The sequence below is a fragment of the Oncorhynchus gorbuscha genome, linkage group LG14 (genome assembly GCF_021184085.1).
Source record: "Oncorhynchus gorbuscha isolate QuinsamMale2020 ecotype Even-year linkage group LG14, OgorEven_v1.0, whole genome shotgun sequence".
NCBI classification, from domain to species: domain Eukaryota; kingdom Metazoa; phylum Chordata; class Actinopteri; order Salmoniformes; family Salmonidae; genus Oncorhynchus; species Oncorhynchus gorbuscha.
The window spans coordinates 22,731,251-22,757,569 of NC_060186.1; the positions used below are offsets into that span (position 1 = coordinate 22,731,251).

Sequence of the window (26,319 nt, forward strand, 5' to 3'; positions counted from 1 at the left end):
CCCTTGTAAAACGGATCATCCTACCAATCGTCGACTTCGGCGATGTCATTTACAAAATAGCCTCCAACAATCTACTCAATAAATTGGATGCAGTCTATCACAGTGCCATCTGTTTTGTCTCCAAAGCCCCATATACTACCCACCACTGTGACCTGTACGCTCTCGTTGGCTGGCCCTCGCTTCATACTCATCGCCAAACCCACTGGCTCCATGTCATCTACACGACCCTGCTAGGTAAAGTTCCCCCTTATCTAAGCTCGCTGGTCACCATAGCATCACCCACCTGTAGCACGCGCTCCAGCAGGTATATCTCTGGTCACCCCCAAAACCAAAAACCTTTGGCTGCCTCTCCTTCCAGTTCTCTGCTGCCAATGACTGGAACGAACTACAAAAATCTCTGAAACTGGAAACACTTATTTCCCTCACTAGCTTTAAGCACCAGCTGTCAGAGCAGCACCTGTACGGACAGCTGGTGCTTACTGCACCTGTACATAGCCCATCTATAATTTAGCCCAAACAACTACCACATCCCCTACTGTATTTATTTATTTATTTATTTTGCTCCTTTGCACCCCATTATTTCTATCTCTACTTTGCACATTCTTCCACTGCAAATCTACCATTCCAGTGTTTTACTTGCTATATTGTATTTACTTTGCCACCATGGCCTTTTTTTTGCCTTTACCTCCCTTCTCTCACCTCATTTGCTCACATTGTAAATAGACGTATTTTTCTACTGTATTATTGACTGTATGTTTGTTTTACTCCATGTGTAACTCTGTGTCGTTGTATGTGTCGAACTGCTTTGCTTTGTCTTGGCCAGGTCGCAATTGTAAATGAGAACTTGCCTACCTGGTTAAATATAGGTGAAATAAAATAAATCCAATAAAATAGATTGGTATCAAACACATGGAAGCCACGTGTTTGATTCCATTATTTCCATTGCATCATTTCAATGAAGGTGCCACCAGCCGCCTGTGGTGTCAATGCACCCTTCAGTAATGTAATTTAGCCATGGCCTTTGTCATGCAGTAGTTTCCTTCTCAGTTCACACGACTGCTTCTAGTGATTATCTTCTGAAACAAACAGTGTGTGGAGAGTCAACACATCACACTGGTTTAACGTCACACCCACTGGTAGTAGTATCCTGGAATTACAGACAACCCCCTCCCCCACTCCTCCACCTAATCCTATCCAATCAGTGGGTCTCATCGGTCATTCTGACCCCTAACCCTTCACCCTGCCCAGAGGGGGAGAACTGGGTCACATAGCGGTCGTGTTTGGTTGAAATGAATGGTTCAGTGTTCCGTTTAAAAAAATTCTGTGGAGCATGACCATGGGATTGGATCGTGGCATTGCATTGGTCCAAAGGACAGGAACACAACCCTGGCTTCAGTTGGTCCCTTCAGTCCCAGCCCCCCCCAGTCTGAAACCCCACTAAACCCCCAGTCCGAGCCCTGTTTCTGGGCCTCTGTCCTGCCGTCAGCTCGTGATAAACCCCAGACGCAGCTGGATCTCCAGGCCTGGTATGTGTTCATTCCTGCCGGGAATAACACCAATATCAGCCAACTACAACAGTCAGAACAGGGCGTCAGTCTTTATCATAGTTGTTTTGAGTTGATCATCTGTTGAAGACACTCTGTCCTGCCTCCATCAGTCTTCGGGGTTAGAGTTAGGAGGGACCTGCTGGCTGTGATGCAATGACTAATGCTATATGACTAGGTTGCACATGGAAGGGATCCAAGGGAAATGCACATGTGCCGTGTGTGTGTGTGTGTGTGTGTGTGTGTGTGTGTGTGTGTGTGTGTGTGTGTGTGTGTGTGTGTGTGTGTGTGTGTGTGTGTGTGTGTGTGTGTGTGTGTGTGTGTGTGTGTGTGTGTGTGTGTGTGTGTGTGTGTGTCATTATCAATGTGTCCGTTCACAAGAAAGAGTCCAGGGCAAGGTACAGCCTAATGCGCGCACACACACAGACATGGTTTATATATATATGTGTGTGTGTGTGTGTGTGTGTGAGAGAGAGAGTGTAATTTCTTCCTCTCTCTTTCTGTGCACATCTGTTTTTTTCAGGGGAAGATATTGCGTCATCAATTCTGCCTCTTCCCTTCCCCCATGCTTAACCAACTTCCTCTCTTTGCCGAAGCACACTAAACACACACACATTTATGCCCTGGAGGGTCAGCAATTACAGAACAACACAAACATGATTTCAAACCCTTCTCATCCCTCTCGACTTCAATCAAATCTAATTGTATTTGTCACATTCCCCCGAATACAACAGGTGTAGAACTTAACATGAAATGCTGACTTACAAGCCCTTAGCCAAAAATGCAGTTCAAGAAATAGAGTTAAGAAAATGTTTACTAAATAAAATAAAAAGTAAAATAACAATAACGAGGCTATATACATGGGGTACCGGTACTGAGTCAATGTGCAGGCTTACAGGTTAGTTGAGCTAATTTGTACATACAAACTCAGCAAAAAAATAAACGTCCCTTTTTCAGGACCCTGTCTTTCAAAGATAATTCATAAAAATCAAAATAACTTCACTGATCTTCATTGTAAAGGGTTTAAACACTGTTTCCCATGCTTGTTCAATGAACCATAAACAATTAATGAACTTGCACCTGTGGAACGGTCGTTGTAAGGCAGGTCCCCACCAGACATCACCGGCAACAACGTCGCCTATGGGCACAAACCAGACAGGACTGGCAAAAAGTGCTCTTCACTGACGAGTCGCAGTTTTGTTTCACCAGGGGTGATGGTCGGATTCACGTTTATCGTCGAAGGAACGAGTGTTACACCGAGGCCTGTACTCTGGAGCGGGATCGATTTGGAGGTGGAGCATCATGGTCTGGGGCGGTGTGTCACAGCATCATCGGACTGAGCTTGTTGTCATTGCAGGCAATCTCACCCTTCCTGCAGGCTCATCCTGACATGACCCTCCAGCATGACAATGCCACCAGCCATACTGCTCATTCTGTGCGTGATTTCCTGCAAGACAGGAATGTCAGTGTTCTGCCATGGCCAGCGAAGAGCCTGGATCTCAATCCCATTGAGCACGTCTGGGATTTGTTGGATCGGAGGGTGAGGGCTAGGGTCATTCCCCCCAGAAATGTCCGGGAACCAACAGGTGCCTTGGTGGAAGAGTGGAGTAACATCTCGCAGCTGGTGGCCACACCAGATACTGACTGTTACTTTTGATTTTGACCCCCTCCCCTTTGTTCAGGGACACATTATTCAATTTCTGTTAGTCACATGTCTTGTTCAGTTTATGTCTCAGTTGTTGAATCTTGTTATGTTAATACAAACATTTACACATGTTAAGTTTGCTGAAATAAACGCAGTTGACAGTGAGAGGACGTTTTTTGTTGTTGCTGAGTTTAGGTAGCGGTAAAGTGACTATGCATAGTTAATAAACAGAGGGTAGCAGCAGTGTAAAAGTAAAGGGGGGGGGGTCAATGTACATAATCTGGGTGGCCATTTTATTAATTGTTCAGCAGTCTTATGGCTTGGTGGTAGAAGCTGTTCATGAGCCTTTTGGACCTAGACTTGGCGCTCCGGTAATGCTTGCCCTACGGTAGCTGAGAGAACAGTCTATGACTTGGATGACGAGTCTTTGACTATTTCTTGGGCCTTCCTCTGACACCGCCTAGTATATAGGTCCCGGGTGGCAAGAAACGTGGTCCCAGTGATGTACTGGGCCGTACGCACTACCCTCTGTAGAGCCTTGTGGTCGGATGCCGAGCAGTTACCATACCAGGTGGGGATGCAACCGGTCAGGACACTCTCGATGGTGCAGCTGTAGAAAATTTTGAGGATCTGAGGACCCATGTCTCCTGCGGGGGAAAAGGTGTTGTCGTGCCCTTTCTTGGTGTGTTTGGAGCATGATAGTTTGTTGATGTGGACGCCAAGGAACTTGAAACTCTCGACCCGCGGCACTACAGCCCCGTTGATGTTAATGGGGGTCTGTTTGGCCCTCCTTTTCCTGTAGTCCACGATCAGCTCTTTTGTCTTGTTCACATTGAGGGAGAGGTTGTTGTCCTGAAACCACACTGCCAGTTCTCTGACCTCCTCCCTATAGACTGTCTCATCATTGTTTGTGGTCACGCCTACCACTGTTGTGTCGTCAGCAAACTTAATGATGGTGTTGGAGTCGTGCTTGGCCACGCAGTCGTGGGTGAACAGGGAGTACAGGGGAGACTAAGCACACACCCCTGAGGGGCCCAAGTGTTGAGGATCAGCATGGCAGATGTGTTGTTGCCTACTGTTACCACTTGGAGGCAGTCCGTTAGGAAGTCTAGGATCCAGTTGCAGAGGGAGGTGTTTAGTTCCAGGGTCCTTAGCTTAGCAATGAGCTTTGTGGGCACTATGGTTTTGAATGCTGAGCTCTAGTCAAAGAACAGCCTTCTCACATAGGTGTTCCTTTTGTCCAGGTGGGATGAGATTGCGTCGTCTGTGGATCTGTTGGGGCGGTATGCGAATTTGAGTGGGTCTAGGGCTTCTTGGTTGATGGAGTTGATGTGAGTCATGGCCAGCCTCTCAAAGCACTTCATGGCTACCGACTTGAGTGCTACGGGGCGGTAATCATTTAGTGGTGGTCTACTTGAAACATGTAGGTATTACAGGTTGAAAATGTCAGGGAAGTCACTTGCCAGGTGGTCCGCACGTGCTCTGAGTATACGTCCTGGTAATCCATCTGTCCCCGCGGCCTTGTGAATGTTGACCTATTTAAAGGTCTTTCTCACATCAGCTACGGAACAGCTGGTGCTCTCATGCATGCTTCAGTGTTGCTTGCCTCGAAGGGAGCATAAAAGGCATTTAGCTCGTCTGGTAGGCTCGCGTCATAGGGCAGCTCGCGGCTGGGTTTCCCTTTTGTAGTCCATTTTGAATCCTACTACACCGGCTCTAATCTTAGTATTGAAGCTTTGCCTGTTTGATGATTCGTCTGAGTGCATAGCAGGATTTCTTCTAACCGTCCGGATTAGTGCCGTGCTCCTTGAAAGCGGCAGCTCTAGCCTTTAGCTCGGTGCGGATGTTGCCTGTAATCCAACAGTAGCCCGGTAGGCCCTACTCTGTCGTGTGGGTATGTGGTTGTGCAGAAACCGTCCGTCTACCTGTTGGAGATGGAGTCAGAGAGTTAGGTTACAGCCCCTCACCCAAACACCCCTAACAACACCTCATTACCTCACCCATCCCTCACCCCCACCCCAGCTCCCAACGTGCCAGGCCTGAGACAAAGATTCTCTCCCATCAGGAGCAACAGTAGCACCTCTGGACCAGAGGGAGCCCAACCCAATGACCCACATCCCCCTGCACGCCTAGGCCTCACACACCACCACAACCCCACCGCCCCAGCCCCCTCCTCCATTTTATGTCCCTGAATAGCCAAGGTAATGACAGAGAGGGAGAGGGTTGTGGTTCAGTAGGCCTCCACAGAGTCTAACCTCTCCCTAGAGACCTCCAACACCATAGAAGACTGCCAGAGATCAATTCCTCTCCTCCCGTCTCCTCCTCTTCTTCCTCCTCCTCTTCTAAAGCTAGTCGACACCCAACAGTTTTCTCACCATAATCACAATCACAATCATCATTATCTCACCAAACCATAACTGTCACACAACACATGACGACAAGGGACAAACATGATAGATAGGGGTGTGTCTGTCAGTGGTCGTCCTGGTAAGGGTCCAGAGTTTCCTGTGTGACAATCGCTGGGGACGGATGTTCTGTTGCTCGGAGACGTGAGCGTCAGTGTAAATTGTAAATTGTTGTCTGTTGGTTAGTGATTCGGTGTGACGTAGCCAGCAGTCCTTTCTCCTCTCTCCTCTCTCCTCACCCCTCTCTCTCCTCTCCCCTCACCCCTCTCTCTCCTCTCCCCTCACCCCTCTCTCTCCTCTCCCCTCACCTCTCGTCCAACTTGTCTCTCCTTCTCTCTCCTCTCTTTTCCCCTCCCCTTCCCCCTCTCTACCCCTCTCTCTTCTCCCCTACCCAAAAGCACAGGCCAGATGCAGGGCGAGACACTTTTTAAACACAGTTAACACGAGGCCCATTTTGTGTGTGTGTGTTAGTATAAACATACTGACTAAACACACACCAGGCCTGTTAGAGGATTGCAGAGAGGCATGCCTGAAAGGATCTGAATTAGGGAATAGGAACAGCTGGGAGCAGGAACGGAACGATAACCTAATAAGACCAGCAGGGGGAAACTGGAATTCAAAACTGCAAGTATATACCCACATAACTCCTTATGGAGAGTTGGAGTTGTTTGTGTACTATTTAAATCATGTGTACAGGACTGAGTGTTTCCTATGGTGTTTTAGAGTATATAGAGCCATATAGGGAATTGACTAGTGTATAACTCGGTATGTAACAGGATGTTTAGTGTGTAAGAGTCGGTTAAAGAGGTCACTCTGACTCTACTGGGGTAGGCCCTCTGGACAGACTAGCATTTGTGTTGAGTTCCCTTCCAGCCGGACATGTAGAAAATGTTACAAGTGGGAAAAGAGTGGAAAGAACATTTCAATGGCGAGTGGTCAGTTTTGTCTCACTCCCTCAGCCACCCTTTCTCTCTCTCTTGCTCTCGCTCTCTCTCGCGCTCTCTCTCTCTCTGTCTTGGCCTGAATCAGACTGTAATTGAACCCACATGCCTGGCCTCCTGCCATCTCCACCCTTCTCTCCTCGCGCTCCCTTTCTCCTTGTGCTCCCTCTTTCTTTCTTTCTTTCTTTCTTTCTTTCTTTCTTTCTTTCTTTCTCTCTCTTTCTCTGTCTCTCTCTCTCTCTCTGTCCCCCTCTCCTTCTTACTCCTTTCACATTCTCCAGGGTGTTCATCACTTTTTCCGCCTGCTGTCTTCTCTTTTCCTATTTGCCATTCCACCCCTTTCCCCTGAATGTTGCTCTCTGTTTTCCAACTAGATGATATCCATGAAGTGTTTTCTCTGCCCACTCCCTGAGATGCTAGCAAGACACGTTCTCCAGATGCTTCCTATCCCCTGCTGTAGCAGTTTAGAGACAGGCCCTGTCTGACTAATACTCCTATTGGCTCAGGTCTGTGAGTTCTGCCCGGAGACAGAACTGTAGTCTAGAGCAGGTGAAGGTTATTAGTTATGCATGCACTTTCAGAGAACTGATTTTTGGGTGGAATCAGGTCATTAACGTAACTGTTTGGCTTACTCAAGTGGTTTCCAGGATACTGCAATACAACCTGAATAGTTGGCTCCAAATCCTATGGAGTAATGCTTCTTAGCATTACTGTGAAATCTGTAGGCCTATTCGTTTGAATGATGTGTATACTTTAAATGTCGGGTGTTCTTCTTAGTTTTCAACAGGAAGTTAAAGACTGCTGTTTTCTATCTAAGCAGCTGTGGAAGTTGTCGAGGTTGCCTTTATTTTGTGTGAGTGAAAAGGCCTTTGTTTCAAAAGGAGGGTGTTGTCTCTGTGGATCTTTGTTAATGAGCAACACATTGAAACATCCCTCCCTCCTCCCTTTCCCTCAGCTCTACAGTAACACTGTTCCCTACTGTACAACACCACCCCACTCTCTGACACACACACACACACACACACACACACACACACACACACACACACACACACACACACACACACACACACACACACACACACACACACACACACACACACACACACACACACACACACACACACACACACACACACACACACACACACAGACATTATACACTACCGTTCAAAAGTTTGGGGTCACTTAGAAATGTCCTTGTTTTTTAAATAAAACAATTTTTTGTCTATTAAAATAACATCAAAGTGATCATTAGAAAACCCTTTTGCAATTATGTTAGCACAGCTGAAAACTGTTGTTCTAATTAAAGAAGCAATAAAACTGGCCTCCTTTAGACTAGTTGAGAACCTGGAGCATCAGCATTTGTGGGTTCGATTACAAGCTCAAAATGGCCAGAAACAAAGACCTTGCTTTGTTTCTGGCCATTTTAAGCCTGTAATCAAACCCACAAATGCTCCAGATTCTCAACTAGTCTAAAGAAGGACCGTTTTATTGCTTCTTTAATCAGAACAAACGTCTTCAGCTGTGCTAACATAATTGCAAAAGGGGATTTCTAATGATCAATTATCCTTTTAAAATGATCAACTTGGATTAGCTAACACAACGTGCCATTGGAACACAGGAGTGATGGTTTCTGATAATGGGCCTCTGTACGCCCATGTAGATATTCCATTAACAATCTGCTGTTTCCAGCCACAACAGTCATTTACAACATTAACAATGTCTACACTGTATTTCTGATCAATTTGATGTTATTTTAATGGACTAAAAATGTGCTTTTCTTTCAAAAACAACGAAATGTCTAAGTGACCCCAAACCTTTGAACGGTAGTGTGATACAGTATGTAGTAGTCGGGGTATAGGATGGGAGAGTTTGAAGATATAGGCTACACTATAAGGTTCCCTGACGCTTACCGATGTAGGGTCTTCATTTGATCACGCTGTTGCAGGAGAACTTTCCAGAAATACAGGAAGTTCAAAACGTATTGTCTATTTTAGGTTAAATAGGCTTCTGACGATTGTAATTTCCACTTTAAAAGGAAAGACTTCAATTTCTCTCACGAAAAATGTATCAATCCCGACAAAAATGTCCATGAATTATAATCCACATAATAATTGACATTTCCTGTTTCTGAAGGATTATTTTCCTGCTATAGCAAACTGTCTCGAATTCAGATCCCACATCAGTAATGCAGTTCAATACAAGTACAGAACACAGAACTCTGTTACTTGTAATCCATCCAGCGGTCTGATTCAAAAATAGTTGACATTCTCAATGACAGAGACTGTACGCCAGAAAGAGCAGGGACGATAAAATGATCCTAGTCATCCCACCACTGGTTAAATTCGGGGAAATATCAGTGCTGAACTCTAGAATAACGCCATACTTTGCATCAGAACCTAGTTAGTGCTCTAACCAGGGGTGTAGGCCTATTCATTACGCCGATTCTGTTGCAAAACATTTAATCTGTTGCAAAACGTTTTGTAACAGAAACCTGTTTACTCCAAACGCACCAAAAACAAGAGTTTCTATTGGACAAATTCAGGTAGGTCCCACCGCTTTTCGTTCTGTTTAGTTGTTAAACGGTTGAGTACACCCCCAGGCCTCAGTAAAGAGAGAAACCAAATTAAGCATTGAACTCACCAGAATTGGGCGTGCGGTGGCAGTGAAATCAAGGATTTATATATACACTAGATGACTGATAGGGGGTGCTGTGTTAATATTTTGGAAGGTATCGAAATACATTGTCTACATTCATTTCAGCCACATTTATTATATTGCCGACGCCTACATGCGTACTTTTAAATGGTATATAATGTGCACTAAATATATAAATTCATAATAATGTTACTGTCCCAACTACACACAGAAAAATACTTAAAGACATGCAATTTTGTCCTTGAAACGTGTATTGGAAATACTGTAGAATTCCATTCATTTCCATGGAGGACTGCTCCTACTAGGGAGTGACAATATGGCTAACCGGTGGCTTCAAAGCCTTTCAATGGCCAATGCATAGAATCAACAATTCGGGGTTTATATACATTGACTTCGGGAAGTATTCAGACCCCTTGACTTTTTCCACATTTTGTTAGGTTGCAGCCTTATTCTAAAATGTATTTTTTTAAAATTCCCCGTCATAAATCTACACACAATACCCCATAAATATCACATTTATTCAGACCCTTTACTCAGTACTTTGTTGAAGCACCTTTGGAAGCGATTACAGCCTCGAGTCTTCTTGGGTATGACGCTACAAGGTTGGCACACCTGTATTTGTGGAGTCTCTCCCATTCTTCTCTGTAGATCCTCTCAAGCTCTGTCTGGTTGGATAGGGAGCGTTGCTGTGCAGCTATTTTCTGGTCTCCAGAGATATTCGATCGGGTTCAAGTCCGGGCTCTGGATGGGCCACTCAAGGGCATTCAGAGACTTGTCCCGAAAGTCATTCCTGTGTTGTCTTGCCTGTGTGCTTAGCGTCATTGTCCTGTTGGAAGGTGAACCTTCGCCCCAGTCTGAGGTCCTGAGTGTTCTGAAGCAAGTTTTCATCAAGGATCTCTCTGTACTGTTGCCACCACCATGCTTCACTGTAGGGATGGTGTCAGGCTTCCTCCAGACGTGACGCTTGGAATTCAGGCCAAAGAGTTCAATCATGGTTTCAACAGACCAGAGAATCTTGTTTTTCATGGTCTGAGAGTCTTTAGGTTTCTTTTGGCAAACTCCAAGCAGGCTGTCATGTGCCTTTTACTGAGGAGTGGCTTCTGTCTGGCCACTCTGACATAAAGGCCTGATTGGTGGAGGGCTCTAGGAAGAGTCTTGGTGGTTCCAAACTACTTCCATTGAACAATGATGGAGGCCACTGTGTTCTTGGGGACCTTCAATGCTACTGACATTTTTCGGTACCCTTCCCCAGATCCGTGACTCGACACAATCTTGTCTCGGAGCTCTATGGACAATTCCTTCGACCTCATGGCTTGGTTTTTGCTCGGACATCACTGTCAACTGAGGGACCTTATATAGACAGGTGTTTGCCTTTCTAAATCATGTCCTATCAATTAAATGTACCACAGGTGGACTCCAATCAAGCTGTACAAACATGTCAAGGATGATCATTGGAAACGGAAAAGGGTCTGAATATTATGTAAATAAGATATTTCTGTTTCTTCTTCTTCTTCAAAAAAAAAAATTGCAAACATTTCTCAAAACCTGTTTTCGCTTTGTCATTATGGGGTACTGTATATAGATGGCTGAGTTTGAAACATTTTTATAGAATCCGTTTTAGAATACGGCTGTAACGTAACGAAGAAGCGGTCTAAGTAAAGTGTCCGGAATGCTTTCCGAAGGCACTGTACATCATTTGCGTGAAACCAACCGAAAGCACGTTTTTTGTGTTCGCGAACGGCCGACTGTCTTCTATTCAACAGTTTTCTGTTGAAGTCTAGGCTATATACTGTATTGTCCCTGTCCTCCACTGCCTCACAGAAGACATGATGAACTACTGTTGCTGCGCGCCCTTTCAATGTAGCTATTAACCACAAATAATATGGCCTAACCCGGCCATTATTACCATTCCAGCTGGCTGATAGGCGTTATTAGTTTGGTCATGTTAAAGAGAGGTAGAGAAGTACATAACCTAAAAAGCAGAAAGAGGTATAGAGAGTTAAATAGTATACACCCATCTGATCATGACTTCCAAGTGCAGGGCACAGTGCTGTCACACACGTTGAATGCTCCCACAGTTTATTGAGTTGACTTCTTTGACCCGAAGTGATGACATATAGAGGTAGGGCATCTAAAAAGCAGAGGGCAGAGAGGGGAAGGAACATTGAAGCGTCTGAACAGCGCAGAGGTTGACAGGCCTGTCCTAGCCTGTCCCAAGCAGTGATGAGAAATTAGACTTTTTTGGGGGGTCACATCAATAAAGGAAGATGGGAAGGAATGTGCATGGAGGAATGTTCTGAGGGTAGGATGGGGGGGGGGGGGGGGAAGAAAGGAGAAGAAGTGGAGAAGGTGGCTGGCAGTCTTGGCCTGTACTCAAAAGTCATAACGTCTCACCACATTGAGAGATGGGAGGATGAGATATGGCCGCTCTGATTGGTGGGAGCGATATCAGCCTCTATTGTGACAGGAGGAGAGGGGATTTTACAGCTCTATGATTGGCTGTTTGTTGCTGGCCTGTGGGGCTTTTCCTCAAAGGCAAGTGCTGATAGACATTAAAGAGCTTCATATGCAGTTATTACAAATTAGCTACAGACATATGATATAATAATGACATGGTATATGGTGTAGTAACTAGACAGTGTGATGACTAGATGGTATCATGCCTGTGCTCAGCCTCAAGTCTGTGTTTCCTATATGTCTTTTATCAATCTATCATGAACGTCCATCTCTCGCTCTCTCTCTCGCCCTCTAACAGCACTTCACAGACCTCCTGGATGACTTCTCCCAGGATGCTTTGCTGGGCCAGCTGCTGAGCGACCCCTTCCTGTCCGGCCGGGAAGGAGAGGCCATGGACGAGGGGGATGATTTCACCCCGTCCTCCCCGCTACCGCCCCACATCCAGGCGGAGCACTCCTACTCCCTGTGTGGGGACTCCCGGCCCCAGTCGCCCGTCTCACATCTGCCTGGGGAGCAGGGGAGCGATGCAGGTGAGAGGAGGAGGACAGAGGGGAGGGTTTTTGGGCCTCGGTGACAGTTGTAGATTACATGCCGTACTGTAATGTGCAGGATATCTGCGGTATCTATAACAAAAGAGGGTGGCAATACAGAGATATGTGGAGCTATGTGCTTTAGTACGTTCAGGGCCACACAAGACACAAACAGTACGCAGCGTATCGAAGTGACCGTGCTGATACTGATGTGTCGTGTCTCTTTCTATTAGAATCAGATGGTGAGAATTGGTCCGTGGAGCAGGAGGAACAGATGGAGGTGTTGCTGTGTGACCCTCCAGCCCTGCTGCCCACCCTAACCCTCTCCCTGGCCCCTGAGGGCCACATCACTGAGGCCCCGGCCCCACCAGCCCCCAAGCCCAACCCACAGACGGCCACACAGGGCAAGACCAGCAAGGTAAGAAGCCGTTTAGAGCCACAGCACATGCAGACAGGCCCACATTCACTCACAAGCACACACACAAACGTATGCGCGTGTGTGACGTCTCTCTCTGCGGTTTGATTGTCTAGGCGAAGGAGATTGGTGAGATCCAGATCAAACTGGAGCCTCATGAGGTGGACCAGTTCCTCAACTTGTCTCCTAAAGGTGAGACCTGACACACACCATATCGTACTGCCACACTATTCATAACCTCTCTGTATGTCATACTCGTCGCCAAACCCACTGGCTCCATGTCATCTACAAGACCCTGCTAGGTAAAGTCCCCCCTTATCTCAGCTCGCTGGTCACCATAGCATCTCCCACCTGTAGCACACGCTCCAGCAGTTATATCTCTCTAGTCACCCCCAAAACCAATTCTTTCTTTGGCCGCCTCTCCTTCCAGTTCTCTGCTGGCAATGACTGGAACGAACGACAAAAATCTCTGAAACTGGAAACACTTATCTCCCTCACTAGCTTTAAGCACCAGCTGTCAGAGCAGCTCACAGATTACTGCTCCTGTACATAGCCCACCTATAATTTAGCCCAAACAACTACCTCTTTCCCAACTGTATTTAATTAATTAATTTATTTTGCTCCTTTGCACCCCATTATTTTTATTTCTACTTTGCACATTCTTCCATTGCAAAACTACCATTCCAGTGTTTTACTTGCTATATTGTATTTACTTTGCCACCATGGCCTTTTTTGCCTTTACCTCCCTTCTCACCTCATTTGCTCACGTTGTATATAGACTTGTTTCTACTGTATTATTGACTGTATGTTTGTTTTACTCCATGTGTAACTCTGTGTCGTTGTATCTGTCGAACTGCTTTGCTTTGTCTTGGCCAGGTCGCAATTGTAAAAGAGAACTTGTTCTCAACTTGCCTACCTGGTTAAATAAAGGTGAAATAAATCAAATAAATAAAAAAAATGTCGTCCCCAGACCTGGGTCAAATATACGTGTCAAGTACTGTGCTCTTTACCTCTCATTAAATAACATAATCGTATAATATACACCATTTAGCAGACGCTTTTGTCCAAAGCGACTTTGTCATGCGTGCATACATTTTGAAGATGCCTTTTGAATATAAATCAAGCACACTTTTAAGTATTTGACAATATGTATGGTATGTCCAAAATATCTAGGTTTTTAAGCACAAACGCTGTGATGAAGGTCATATACGTAAAGCTTATTAAAGATCAGTGTGCGGGTTTCTTCTTTTTTTCTCAAAACATACAAACGCAACATGTAAAGTCTTAGTCCCATGTTGCATGAGCTGAAATAAAGGATCCCAGAAATGTCCATACGCACAAAAAGCTTATTTCTCTCAAATGTTGTGCACTAATTTGTTTACATCCTTGTCAGTAAGGATTTCTCCTTTGCCAAGATAATCCATCCACCTGACAGATGTGGCATATCAAGAAGCTGATTAAACAGCATGATCATTACACAGGTGCACCTTGTGCTGGGGACAATAAAAAGCCACTCTAAAATGTGCAGTTTTGTCACACAACACAATGCCACAGATGTCTCCGGTTTTGAGGGAGCGTGCAATTGGCGTGCTGACTGCAGGAATTTCCACCAGAGCTGTTGCCAGAGAATTGAATGTTCACTTCTCTCCCATAAGCCGCCTCCAACGTTGTTTTAGAGAATTTGGCAGTGCGCCCAACCGGCCTCACAACTGCAGACCAATGTGTAGGGCATTGTGTTGTCGTGCGGTTTGCTGATGTCAACGTGATGAACAGAGTGCCCTAGTGGGGTTGAATGTGCAGGCATATGCTACAGACAACGAACACAATTGTATTTAATCGATGGCAGTTTCAATGCACAGAGATACCGTGATGAGACCCCGAGGCCCATTGTCGTGCCGTTCATCTGCCGCCATCACCTCATGTTTCAGCATGATAATGCACGGCCCCATGATGCAAGGATCTGTACACAATGAAAATGTCCCAGTTCTTCCATGGCCTGCATACTCACCAGACATGTCACCCATTGAGTATGTTTGGGATGCTCTGGATCGACGTGTACGACAGCATTTTCCAGTTCCTGCCAATAACCGGCAACTTCGCACAGACATTGAAGAGGATTTTGACAACATTCCACAATCAATCACAGGCCACAATCAACAGCCTGATCAACTCTATGCGAAGGAGACGTGTCGCACTGCATGAGGCAAATGGTGGGCACACCGGATACTGACTGGTTTTCTGATCCGCGCCCATACCTTCTTTTTTCTTTTAAGGTGACCAACAGATGCATATCTGCATTCCCAGTCATGTAAAATCCATATGGCCTAAGAAATGTATTTCAATTTGGCTAATTTCCTTATATGAATTGTAACTCAGTAGAATCTTTGAATTTGTTGCGTTTTTTATATTTTTGTTCAGTATAGTTGCTATGCAGGCGGATCAGTGTTGTGCTGCTCTGAGGATCCCTTCTAGCCACGGATGGATGATGTTGACATCAAGTACAATCCAATGTGTAAAGTCTGTAAATGTTAGTGTTGATCGTCTCTAGAGAACGTTTGCAGGCGTGTAACCTGTTTGTGTGTGTTTCCCCTCACAAGGTCTGGAGTCTCTGCAGATGCCACCCACCCCTCCCTCCTCCCACAGCAGTGACTCAGAGGGCTGTCAGAGCCCGGTACACGCCAGCACTCCCCAGAGCCCCTCTTCTCCCCTCAGCCCTGCACCCTCCCAGGCCGGCCTCAAGGTGTCTCAGCGCACACCCTCCTCCCTCTCCAACTCCCCTCTTCTCACCGCCCCACACGTACGTACAACACAGCCTGGGGACCAGGGATTCACTGAAAAGATACAGGGACCCCGTCGGCATAATATGAATCCGTCCTACCTTTCTTCGGGTAATCACTGATCCGGGAGAGATTGGATAAGTTAATGCGAGGTTCTCACCGTATTGCGTTCACCAATCCAACCTGGTCAGATCAGTGACAACCTCACGAAATGGAAGGAATGAGCGATGGAGCTATTCAGAGAACAGATACAGGGACGCCACTGAAATAAGACACAGTTTGTCAGCTTATCTGATGGACTCTGATGACACTTCCTCTCTCCACCTCCCCCTGTAGAAGCTGCAGGGCTCTGGCCCTCTCCTGCTGACAGAGGAAGAGAGGAGAACCCTGGTTGCCGAGGGTTACCCTGTTCCCACCAAGCTGCCCCTGTCCAAGGCGGAGGAGAAAGCCCTGAAGAAGATACGCAGGAAGATCAAGAACAAGGTGGGTCTTGTGATTACGATTCGTGAGTTGAAATGTCAAGCAACAGCTCGGAACATAAATATAAACTCAACATGGAACAGTGTCGATGATTTTACTGAGTTAGAGTTCATATCAGGAAATCAGTCAATATAAATACATTCATTTGGCCCTATTCTTAATTTGCCATGGATGGGCCTGGGAGGGCATAGGCCCAACCACTGGGAGCCAGGCCCAGCCACTGGGGAGCCAGGCCCAGCCACTGGGGAGCCAGGCCCAGCCACTGGGGAGCCAGGCCCAGCCATTGGGGAGCCAGGCCCAACCACTGGGGAGCCAGGCCCAGCCAATCAGACTGAGTTTTTCCCCACAAAGTGCTTTAATACAGACAGAAATACTCCTCAGTTTCATCAGCTCACTGGGTGGCTGGTCTCAGGCGATCCTGCAGGTGAAGAAGCAGTATGTGGAGGTCCTGGGCTGGCGTGGTTACATGTGGTCTGCGGTTGTGAGGCTGGTTGGACGCACTGCCAAATTCTATAAAATGACGTTGGAGAGGAGGCTTATGTTAGGGAAATTAACGTTAGATTTCCTGGCAACTGCTCTGGTGGACATTCCTGCAGTCAGCACGCCAATTGCACGCTCCCTCCAAACTTGAGACATCTGCAGCATCGTGTTTCGTGACGAAACTGCACATTTTAGAGTGGCCTTTTATTGTTCCCCAGCACAAAGTTCACCTGTGTAATGATCATGCTGTTGAATCAGCTTCTTGCTATGCCACACCTGTCAGGTGGATGGATTATCTTGGCAGAGGAGAAATGCTCACTCATATGTTTAATACTTTTGTATTTCTGCCTGTGCCAGACGTAATAACACACTTCAGAGTGATTACAGTAAAGCGATACTTCCGTGAGCCATAACAGGGGTGTAATTTCGACATCCTTTCGTTCAGATCTCTGCTCAAGAGAGCCGCAGAAAGAAGAAGGAGTACATGGACGCCCTGGAGAAGAAGTGAGTCTTTCGTGATGTTCTCAATCAAATGTGTTGCTTTGGGAATGCGTTTTTTGTCTCCCATTTCTTTGGTAATTAATTAGCGTCATTATCAATAGATAAAGACCTTATTGTGGCAATGACAATTTATTAAACTCAACGGTGCTTTTACACAAATACAGTAGTGGCTTCTGTCTCCCCGAGTTATTATGCCTACCTGTCACTGATCTTGTAATTCCCCCTTTTGTCCACAGGGTGGAGAACTGCTCCAATGAGAACAGCGAGCTGCGCAGGAAACTGGAGAATCTGGAGTGTACCAACAAGTAAGAGACATACATTATACAGTGCTCCAGGTTATGTTTCGTGCTTCATCCTTTCCTACAATATTAATCCAACCTTGTAAAATTATCACACAGCTCGCTGAGTCGAACGGAGCGTTATGTTTTGCTATGTTTTCATGTGTTTGTGCACGAATACACACCGTGTAACATTGTCTGTGAAGTCATATGTTAGTCCAGTGAAGTGTGTAATTCTCTGCTGTTCTGTTCAGCTGTGTGTCTATTTAGCTTTGTGTGTGAAAGTGTGTGTGTGTGTATTGTCTTTGGCAGGATGTGTGTGAGTGTCTATGACTAAGCTCTGAGCCCAACTTTACCTTCTGCCCTTTCTCTCTCCTCTCCCCCTCGTCTCCTCTCCCCTCATCTCCTCTCCCCTTCCCTTCTCTCGCCCCTCTCCCCTTCCCCCCTCTCTCCCCTCATCTCCTCTCCCCCTTCGTCTCCTCTCCCCTTCCCCCTCTCTCCCCTCGTCTCCTCTTCCCTTCCCCCTTCCCCCTCGTCTCCTCTCCCCTTCCCCTCTCTCTCCCCCTCGTTCCCTCTCCCTATCCCTTCTCTCGCCCCTCGTCTCCTCTCCCCCTCTCCCCTTCCCCCTCTGTCCCTTCCCCCTCTCTCCCCTCGTCTCCTCTCCCCCTTCGTCTCCTCTCCCCCCCCCCCTCTCTCCCCTCATCTCCTCTCCCCTTCCCCCTTCCCCCTCGTCTCCTCTCCCCTTCCCCTCTCTCTCCCCTCGTTCCCTCTCCCTATCCCTTCTCTCGCCCCTTGTCTCCTCTCCCCCTCTCCCCTTCCCCCTCTGTCCCTTCCCCCTCTCTCCCCTCGTCTCCTCTCCCCCTTCGTCTCCTCTCCCCTTCTCCCCTCGTCTCCTCTCCCCTTCCCCCTTCCCCCTCGTCTCCTCTCCCCTTCCCCTCTCCCCCTCGTTCCCTCTCCCTATCCCTTCTCTCGCCCCTCGTCTCCTCTCCCCCTCTCCCCTTCCCCCTCTGTCCCTTCCCCCTCTCTCCCCTCGTCTCCTCTCCCCTTCCCCCTTCCCCCCTCGTCTCCTCTCCCCTTCCCCTCTCTCTCCCCTCGTTCCCTCTCCCTAGGACTCTAATACAACAGCTGCACTCTCTGCAGGCGGTGGTGGCAGGGAAGGTTCCCCGCTCCTGCAAAGTCACTGGCACCCAGACCTCCTCCTGCCTCATGGTGAGTCTCCTCAACTCAACCCTCAGCCCTGTGTGTGTGTGCTCGCATGTGTGTGTGCACGAGCACACATTTGTGTTTCATATCGATTGGATAACCTTTTGTTTTTCATTTGATATAACTCCTGCATGCTCTGTGTGTCAGCTGTTGTGGGCAACCTGTCTTGTCTTTTTCATGTAAGTGCTTGACTGTGGAGCCTAATAACATATTGTGTGTGTGTGTGTGTGTGTGTGTGTGTGTGTGTGTGTGTGTGTGTGTGTGTGTGTGTGTGTGTGTGTGTGTGTGTGTGTGTGTGTGTGTGTGTGTGTGTGTGTGTGTGTGTGTGTGTGTGTGGGGGTCTAGGTGGTGGTGCTGTGCTTCGCTGTGTTCCTAGGGAGTTTCTACTCCAGCCTGGGTCCTTGCTCCTCCATCACAGAGACTGGCCTCTCCAGAGACATGGCCATGCAGGAGTCTTACACAGCTACAGGTACTACACACACACAGTCAGTCACACATTGCACATTCATGTTTCGTGGATTAATGCTGATCTTTTTACAGTGCATGACGTGTGTGTGTGTGTGTGTGTGTGTGTGTGTGTGTGTGTGTGTGTGTGTGTGTGTGTGTGTGTGTGTGTGTGTGTGTGTGTGTGTGTGTGTGTGTGTGTGTGTGTGTGTGTGTGTGTGTGTGTGTGTGTGTGTGTGAGCGAGGCATTAGCTCTGAATCTCTGAGTGCTGAGAAACTAGCAGTGTTGCGTGATCCTACCAATCACACACACACCTTTTGGAGTGTTTTGGCATGGCCTCCTGGAAGAGTGTACACTTGAATGTCATTATGTCCCATTCAGAGGGACTATCATTAGCATGATTAAACTGCAATGCAGCCATTTTATGATGATTGATCTTTGCTCCCCCTACAGCTCTTCTCCCTCCCTCCCACACACAGCCTGTTTGCCACAGAGCCCAGCATTTGTATGCTGGCACTCTGCCCCTACAGCAGAACAATCTGTTTTGTAGGATATGTACAGAGCAAGGTTTACTGTTGGTAGGGTTAGGTTTAATGTGTAATCCATATTGTTAAGAGGGTTGTAGGATTGCATGAGTAGGAGACACGGTCGCATCAAAGGATTATACTGTCCCTAAAAAAACAAAAGACGTTTCAACAAAGACAGATGTAAAAGATAGGCATGTCATTGAGTACTTTCTCCTTTCTGGACATGATGTGATCAGGTAAAAATGTTTTTTTTTTTTCCCATGATCCTTCACAGTGAAGTCCAGGAGCCTGCTGTCCTATGAGGAGAGAGGGCTGGACGAGCCACACCTTCTGGGTCTGGGCGGGGACTATCCTGACCAATTGGAGAGGCCCACGGTTGTCATGGCAGCGTGGCGCTCTGAGAAAAAGCAGCAGAAAGGGGAGGAGTCACATCGGGCTGAGACACGCCCACCTTTCAGCAACAGCAGTGATACGAACCCACAGAAACCCCTGCTTTTAGACCTGCACAGGTACACACACACACACACACACACACACACACACACACACACACACACACACACACACACACACACACACACACACACACACACACACACACACACACACACACACACACACACACTTATGGTAGGCGATGACATCAGAGACTGTATGAGACAGAATAACTGTTTTTTTTACACGATTTTTGGGTATTGGTGTCAGTAAAAGTCTAGTGCTGTAGTTTCTTATCTGTTCGTCTCTCTTCTGCGCCAGGTCTCTGGAGCAGAGGGTGAACGACAGCGCTAAAATCATAGAGCTGGAGAGGACAGTCAACGAGACGTCATAGGGTCTACCTCTGACCCCTCACCTTTGACCTTCCCTCTGCAGGAGCAGGAGACGGAGGCTCTCTGTATTTATAGAATATTTTTGGATAACTTTGTTATTTTATCGTATGTAGTTGTTGTTCATTTCTATTGTGTTTTTATTCCATTCCAAAAGTACACCACCTCTTTGATATATTTTTGTGTTTGTACTTTTGCTTTTATTTTAGCCTTTATTTGCCTTACTTCTTTATATATTTGATGACATCGTTTTGCTTCAGCCATTATGCTCTGTTATATTTGAGTGAGTGGTATTTTGTTCTGTATTTCTATGGTGATATTCTCCTTGGTGTGATGGCGGTGTTATGAGAATGGGGCCCCGTGGCTCTTTGAATACTCTGTTGATGTCTTCACAGTTAATGGGGCTTAGTATCTCAAATGCTATTTCCTTTACGTATTCCTTTCCTTCAAAAGCCACAGGCCTTCGTTGCAAGTCCTATTTTTGTAAATATAAATGTCCGCCTGCATGTATGAGGTCAGTAAACGCAATGTTGACTGATGTTTGATCGATGGTTGGATGCTGAGACAATCAAGTTGTGTATGATACAGCGTTATGACAAAGTACTTTATACCAGATAATGTGTGTGGGGAATGTGTTGTTTGCGAAACTAAGAAACTTTCCTGCTGGAGAAAACACAATGGTGGCCTTGTGATATGTAATGAACCAGTATGATGTTTCTGCTAGGTCATAGTCTCTACCACCTGCACTGTCTCCCACATACACACAGATGAACAGAACCATAAGCACCTTCTCCTTTGGCCTGCACCCTGCAGTCAATCCACTCACACAGCATCCCCAAAGAGTCCATTTTATTCTTATTTATTCCATATAAACTGTAGAGTCACATTTTGCCTCCACAGGAACCTGTCTTTTGTCTTTATGGGTTCTGTCCTTCTTGGCTTTTGACTAAAACAAATAAATATTTTCCGTAGTAAAAGCATCGACAGCCGTGTACGATTGCCCTGCTTTGAAGTGTGATTGTAAGTCATGTACTGTGTGTTTGAGACTGTAAGCACGCATACCCTCACTGTGAGCATGTGTCAGTCAATGATGACAAGCGCCAGAAGTCGTACTAAGCCCATCCCAAAGGTTTGGCCCCCAGACATTCAAATCAACTTATTCAAATGTTTTAACCCAGTGGTTCTCCACTGGCTTTACCCCGGGAACCAAATAGAACCAAATTGTCTCAGCCGCGATCCAATATTTGCATGGCGATTTATTTATTTAATTAGGATAAAAGGCAATCTGGATTTTTTTTTACAATGCTATATTGATAGTACATGTACTAATTATATGACAAGGGAACAACAGTCCTCTCATTATTCATTATGCCCATATTCTTGATGAGGAATGTAGAGTTCACTGGTTTGAGACTGTAAAATCAACAAAATCCGCCAAATAGTTCTACTGGTTTCTACACACTCTCTATCTGGTTTTAGTCGTTTCAGCTCAGAGTGGAGTATAAAAAAAAAAAAATCAGACACTTTCCAGTTGAGAATCGCTGTTTTAAACCCACACTCCAATGTTCAACCAAATCAAAGCTCTGCCTCTGGACAACGGGTCTATTGGACACAACTGGTATGTTAGTGTGCGTGTGTGTTCGTGCGTGCGTATATGCATATTTCTGTGTGTCCATTTTGTAAAAGGTTGTGTCTGTCTCCCTGCCTGTGAAAGAACTGTCAGCCTTGATTATTCTCCTTTAAAAAAAAAACTCAAATCACATTAACCTAATTGCGTTAAGGCAAAAATGTTCTGACCGAGTGATTGGCTTAGAATGGACGTCTCGTGGTAGCGAGGTTGGATAATAACTGCGTTTCACAGAAAGACAAAACAGACGGATTCACTATAAATGCAAAAGCATCCTTTAAATTCCTCAACTAATTAGTCATTTCTCTATTCATTCCCATAGTGGGTTATAATGATGCAACTGATATGTCAATTCTGACTCAACATAAAAACAAAACAACGAGTGAGGTGACATGGCTAGCGGCCCATGTGCCATAAAAAACAAAACAATATCTCTGGTATGCTAATCTATAATACGGGTTTGGCTGATCAGTGGGCAACGGCCAAGATCATGGATTGTCACCTCACTCAAAACAAATTTGTGGTTGCTAAAACCACGATTTGCTCGAACAGTAAAGGCTATTAACCTCATGATTCGTGTATTGAAAGTGTCTGTCCTGCCATTGTGTCTGTGTCCTCGCTGAGGCCTTCTGTTGTGGTGAGCGAGCCACTCTCCTACCCCCCCCCCCCCATCAGCTCGAAAGACAAAATGCGTTCTGATTGTGTAACATTTAATAATGCAATTGTGGGAAAAACACTGCTTTGGAAGCTTCACGAAGAGAGGAGGGTCTCAGCTTTCTGTAGGTGGAATTTTATGTATTAACTCTCAATAGTCAGCTCAATAGCAACTATTTTGACATGGTGAAGTGCGCAGCGGGTATTGCGAGGGCTGTAGGTCTCATGGGTAGGAAATCAAATGTACTGTTGGATGAATACATGGCTACCAGCAGTGTGTACTAGAGTTAGCGATCTAATTGGTGTGTTTTGTGTTTCCACTTCCCCAGGTTTTGATCCCCAAATGAATTATCCTATGATATGAGTTAGTGCACATACAGATGTATGTACCGTAAGGTAGAGTACCTTATGGTAAGCTGTAGACCACACTATCTACCGGGAGAGTTCTCGTCTACAGTGTATTACTCGTAGCCGTCTATTTACCACCACAGACCGATGCTGGCACTAAGAGGGCACTCAAACCAACTCTATAAGGCCAACTAGCAACAGGCTGGCTCACATCAACAGCATCCTCCCGGATACCCTAGACCAGTGGTTCCCAAGCTTTTTATAGTCCCGTACCCCTTCAAACATTCAACCTCCAGCTGCGTACCCCCTCCAGCACCAGGGTCAGCTGTACCCCCTCTAAGCACCAGGGTCAGCGCACTCTCAACTGTTGTTTTATGCCATCATTGTAAGTCTGCCACACACACACACACACACACACACACACACACACACACACACACACACACACACACACACACACACACACACACACACACACACACACACACACACACACACACACACACACACACACACACACACACACACACACACACACACACTATACGATACATTTAATAAACATAAGAATGAGTGTGAGGTTTTGTCACAATCCGGCTCGTGGGAAGTGACCAAGAGAAGGGTGTGCTTGAAAGGATGCAAATAACTCTGCAATGTTGGTTTGTATTGGAGAGAGTCTCAGTCTTAATTCATGACCCACACGCAGTCTGTGCCTGTATTTAGTTGTCCTGCTAGTGAGGGCCGAGAATCCACTCTCACGTAGGTACGTCGTTGCAAAGGGCATCAGTGTCTTAACAGTGTGATTTTCCAAGGCAAGAAACTGAGCGCAGCCCTATCCAGAAATCTTGCAATGGCTTCTGATTAAATTTAATTTTCACAGAACCGCTTGTTGCAATTTTGATGAGGCTCTCTTGTTCAGTAAGTGGACTGGAAGCAGGGCATGAAAGGGATAACGAATCCAGTCGTTTTGTGTCGTCCATTTTGGGAAAGTACCTGCGTAATTGCACACCCAACTCACTATGGTGCTTCGCTATATCACATTTGACATTCTCCGTAAGCTCGAGTTAATTTGCTCACAAAACAATCATACAATGATGGAAAGACCTGTGTGTTGTCCTGGTTAATGAAGACAGAGAAGAGCTCCAACTTCTTAATCATAGCCTCAATTGTATCCCACACATTGAATATAGTTGCAGAGAGTCCCTGTTATCCTAGATTCAGATCATTCAGGTGAGAAAAACATCACCCAGACAGGTCAGTCGGGTGAGAAACTCATCATTATGCAAGCGGTCAGACAAGTGGAAATTATGGTCAGTAAAGAAAACGTTAAGCTCGTCTCTCAATTCTAAAAAAATGTAGTCAATACTTTGCCCCTTGATAACCAGCGCACTTCTGTTTGTTGTAAAAGCATTACATGGTTACAGCCCATATCATTGCATAATGCAGAAAATACACGAGAGTTCAGGGGCCTTGCTTTAACAAGGTTAACCTTTTTCACTGTAGTGTCCGAAACGTTTTTCAAGCTGTCAGGCATTCCCTTGGCAGCAAGAGCCTCTCGGAGGATGCTGCAGTGTACCCGAGTGAAGTCGGGAGCAACTACTTGCATGAGCGTTGCGCCATCAGTACAGATACCAACACATCTTGACCATCAAAGTCCATTTGTGTTGTTTGATGAAGGCCTTGTCTGTATCGTTTTTTTTGGGCCTTTTCCCCTAGCATTGTCCCAGCCATATCCACGGCAGCAGGAAGAATGAAGTCCTCCACAATAGTATGGGGCTTGCCTTTCCTAACTACTCGGTAGCTCACCATACAATGAACTTCTAGCCCCTTCTTATTAATGGTTTCTGTTTATACATGTCTTACTACTCGAAAGTCGTCTTTATTCTCACTCAAAAAACTCCTGTGGCTTATTTTTCAAATGATCATGTTTCGTTTCTAAATGTCTGCGCAAGAGTGAAGATTTCCTATGAGAGAGTAACGGTTAATGTGATTGGATGTTAATTGTTTGACTAGGCCACCTGTATTTGACATTGTGTTGTTATTTCGCGGAAAGCTAGATGGTTTCATTTTATTTTTGGCAGTGAAACGAGGCTACTCAGGCGAGAAAAAAACCTCACCCAAATGTATAGCCCCGTTAGAAAATATAAATGTACTGTTTGAAAATGTGAAAAGAAATAGAGAACAAACCCCGTTTGGGAATACCTGCCCTAGACCCACTCCAATTTGCATACCGCCCCAACAGATCCACAGATGACGCAATCTCAATCACACTCCACACTGCCCTTTCTCACCTGGACAAAAGGAACACCTCGGGAGACTGAAAAGATTTGGCATGGGTCCTCAGATCCTCAAAAGGTTCTACAGCTGCATCAAGAGCATCCTGACTGGTTGCATCACCGCCTGGTCTGGCAACTGCTCGGCATCGGACCGTAAGGCGCTACAGAGGGTAATGCGTACAGCCCAGTACATCTCTACCCCCAAGCCATAAGACTGCTGAACAATCAAACGGCCACCGGACTATTTACATTGACACCCCCATTTGTTTTGTACACTGCTGCTACTCGCTGTTTATTATCTATGCATAGTCACTTCACTCCTACCTACATGTACTAATGACCTCAACTAACCTGTACCTCCGCACACTGACTCTGTGCCGGTACCCCTTGTATATAGCCTCGTTATTGTTATTTTATTGTGTTACTTTTATCATTTTTTTAAACTTTGTTTGGTAAATATTTTCTTAACTTCTTGAACTGCACTTTTGGTTAAGGGCTTGTAAGTAAGCATTTCAAGGTAAAGTCTACACTTCTTGTATTCGGCGCATGTGACAAATAAAGTTGGATTTGATTTGATTTTACTCAGGAAATTCTGGGGTCCTATATTGACTAGGGTGACCAGTCGTTCCTGATTTCCGATTTCCACATTCTTGTGGCCTGTCCCCGGCTAGAGCGGCCTCTGAAATTGTCCCCGATTAGCCCTCAGAAAGAAAAAAAGCAGCTCTGAAGTTAAATTGAGGCAGATATTTCAATAATCAAACGCTGTATCCAATCATATTTGCATGTAAAAATGATGTCTATATCCCTGTTCCAAACTCATTTGCTCCTACGGTTACGCCGCAGACCTTTAACGAGAAGGTTTGATCAGTGACACGTTGTAACCACTGCATGAACAACTACGCCCATGGCTAGAAAGTGCATCCAGCGGCATCGGCTACCAAACTTGAGTGATTGTAAAATTGCTAGCTAGGCAAAGATTAATAAGGAAACTGTGGATGGGTAGTTGATTTCTCTGTTATAAATAACACAAGTGTGTCAAAGGACTATCGTGAAATGTATAGTTTAGTATATGTAGTTCCCTCCATGCCATTGTTTTTATTTACACAGCTACACTGGTCATCTTAATTTTATATAGCCACTGTTTCTAATTGTCAACTCGAAATTCATGACAATCCCTGGATTAGGTTGCACATCAAAATATATTGAATCATGCATTCCTGCTTCCACTGCTTAGATGAAATAACTTTTTTTTTAAATACCCCAGTAGCCTATGTATTGCACTTCTTAATGAAGGTCTACGA

General features: G+C 45.8%; 1 protein-coding gene across 1 annotated transcript in view; it reads left to right on the forward strand.

Moving 5' to 3' along the window:
- The window catches only part of creb3l2 (cAMP responsive element binding protein 3-like 2), a 30,024-nt gene extending 8,927 nt beyond the window's left edge, over positions 1-21,097 (forward strand). The window contains exons 2-12 of the mRNA XM_046297502.1: positions 11,952-12,183; positions 12,417-12,601; positions 12,715-12,790; positions 15,196-15,395; positions 15,712-15,858; positions 16,781-16,839; positions 17,073-17,141; positions 18,224-18,323; positions 18,663-18,786; positions 19,564-19,798; positions 20,046-21,097. Coding sequence (XP_046153458.1) covers positions 11,952-12,183; positions 12,417-12,601; positions 12,715-12,790; positions 15,196-15,395; positions 15,712-15,858; positions 16,781-16,839; positions 17,073-17,141; positions 18,224-18,323; positions 18,663-18,786; positions 19,564-19,798; positions 20,046-20,118 — 1,500 coding nt within the window. The 3' untranslated portion in view covers positions 20,119-21,097. The remainder of the gene's footprint in view (positions 1-11,951; positions 12,184-12,416; positions 12,602-12,714; positions 12,791-15,195; positions 15,396-15,711; positions 15,859-16,780; positions 16,840-17,072; positions 17,142-18,223; positions 18,324-18,662; positions 18,787-19,563; positions 19,799-20,045) is intronic.
- Positions 21,098-26,319: the final 5,222 nt, after the last annotated feature.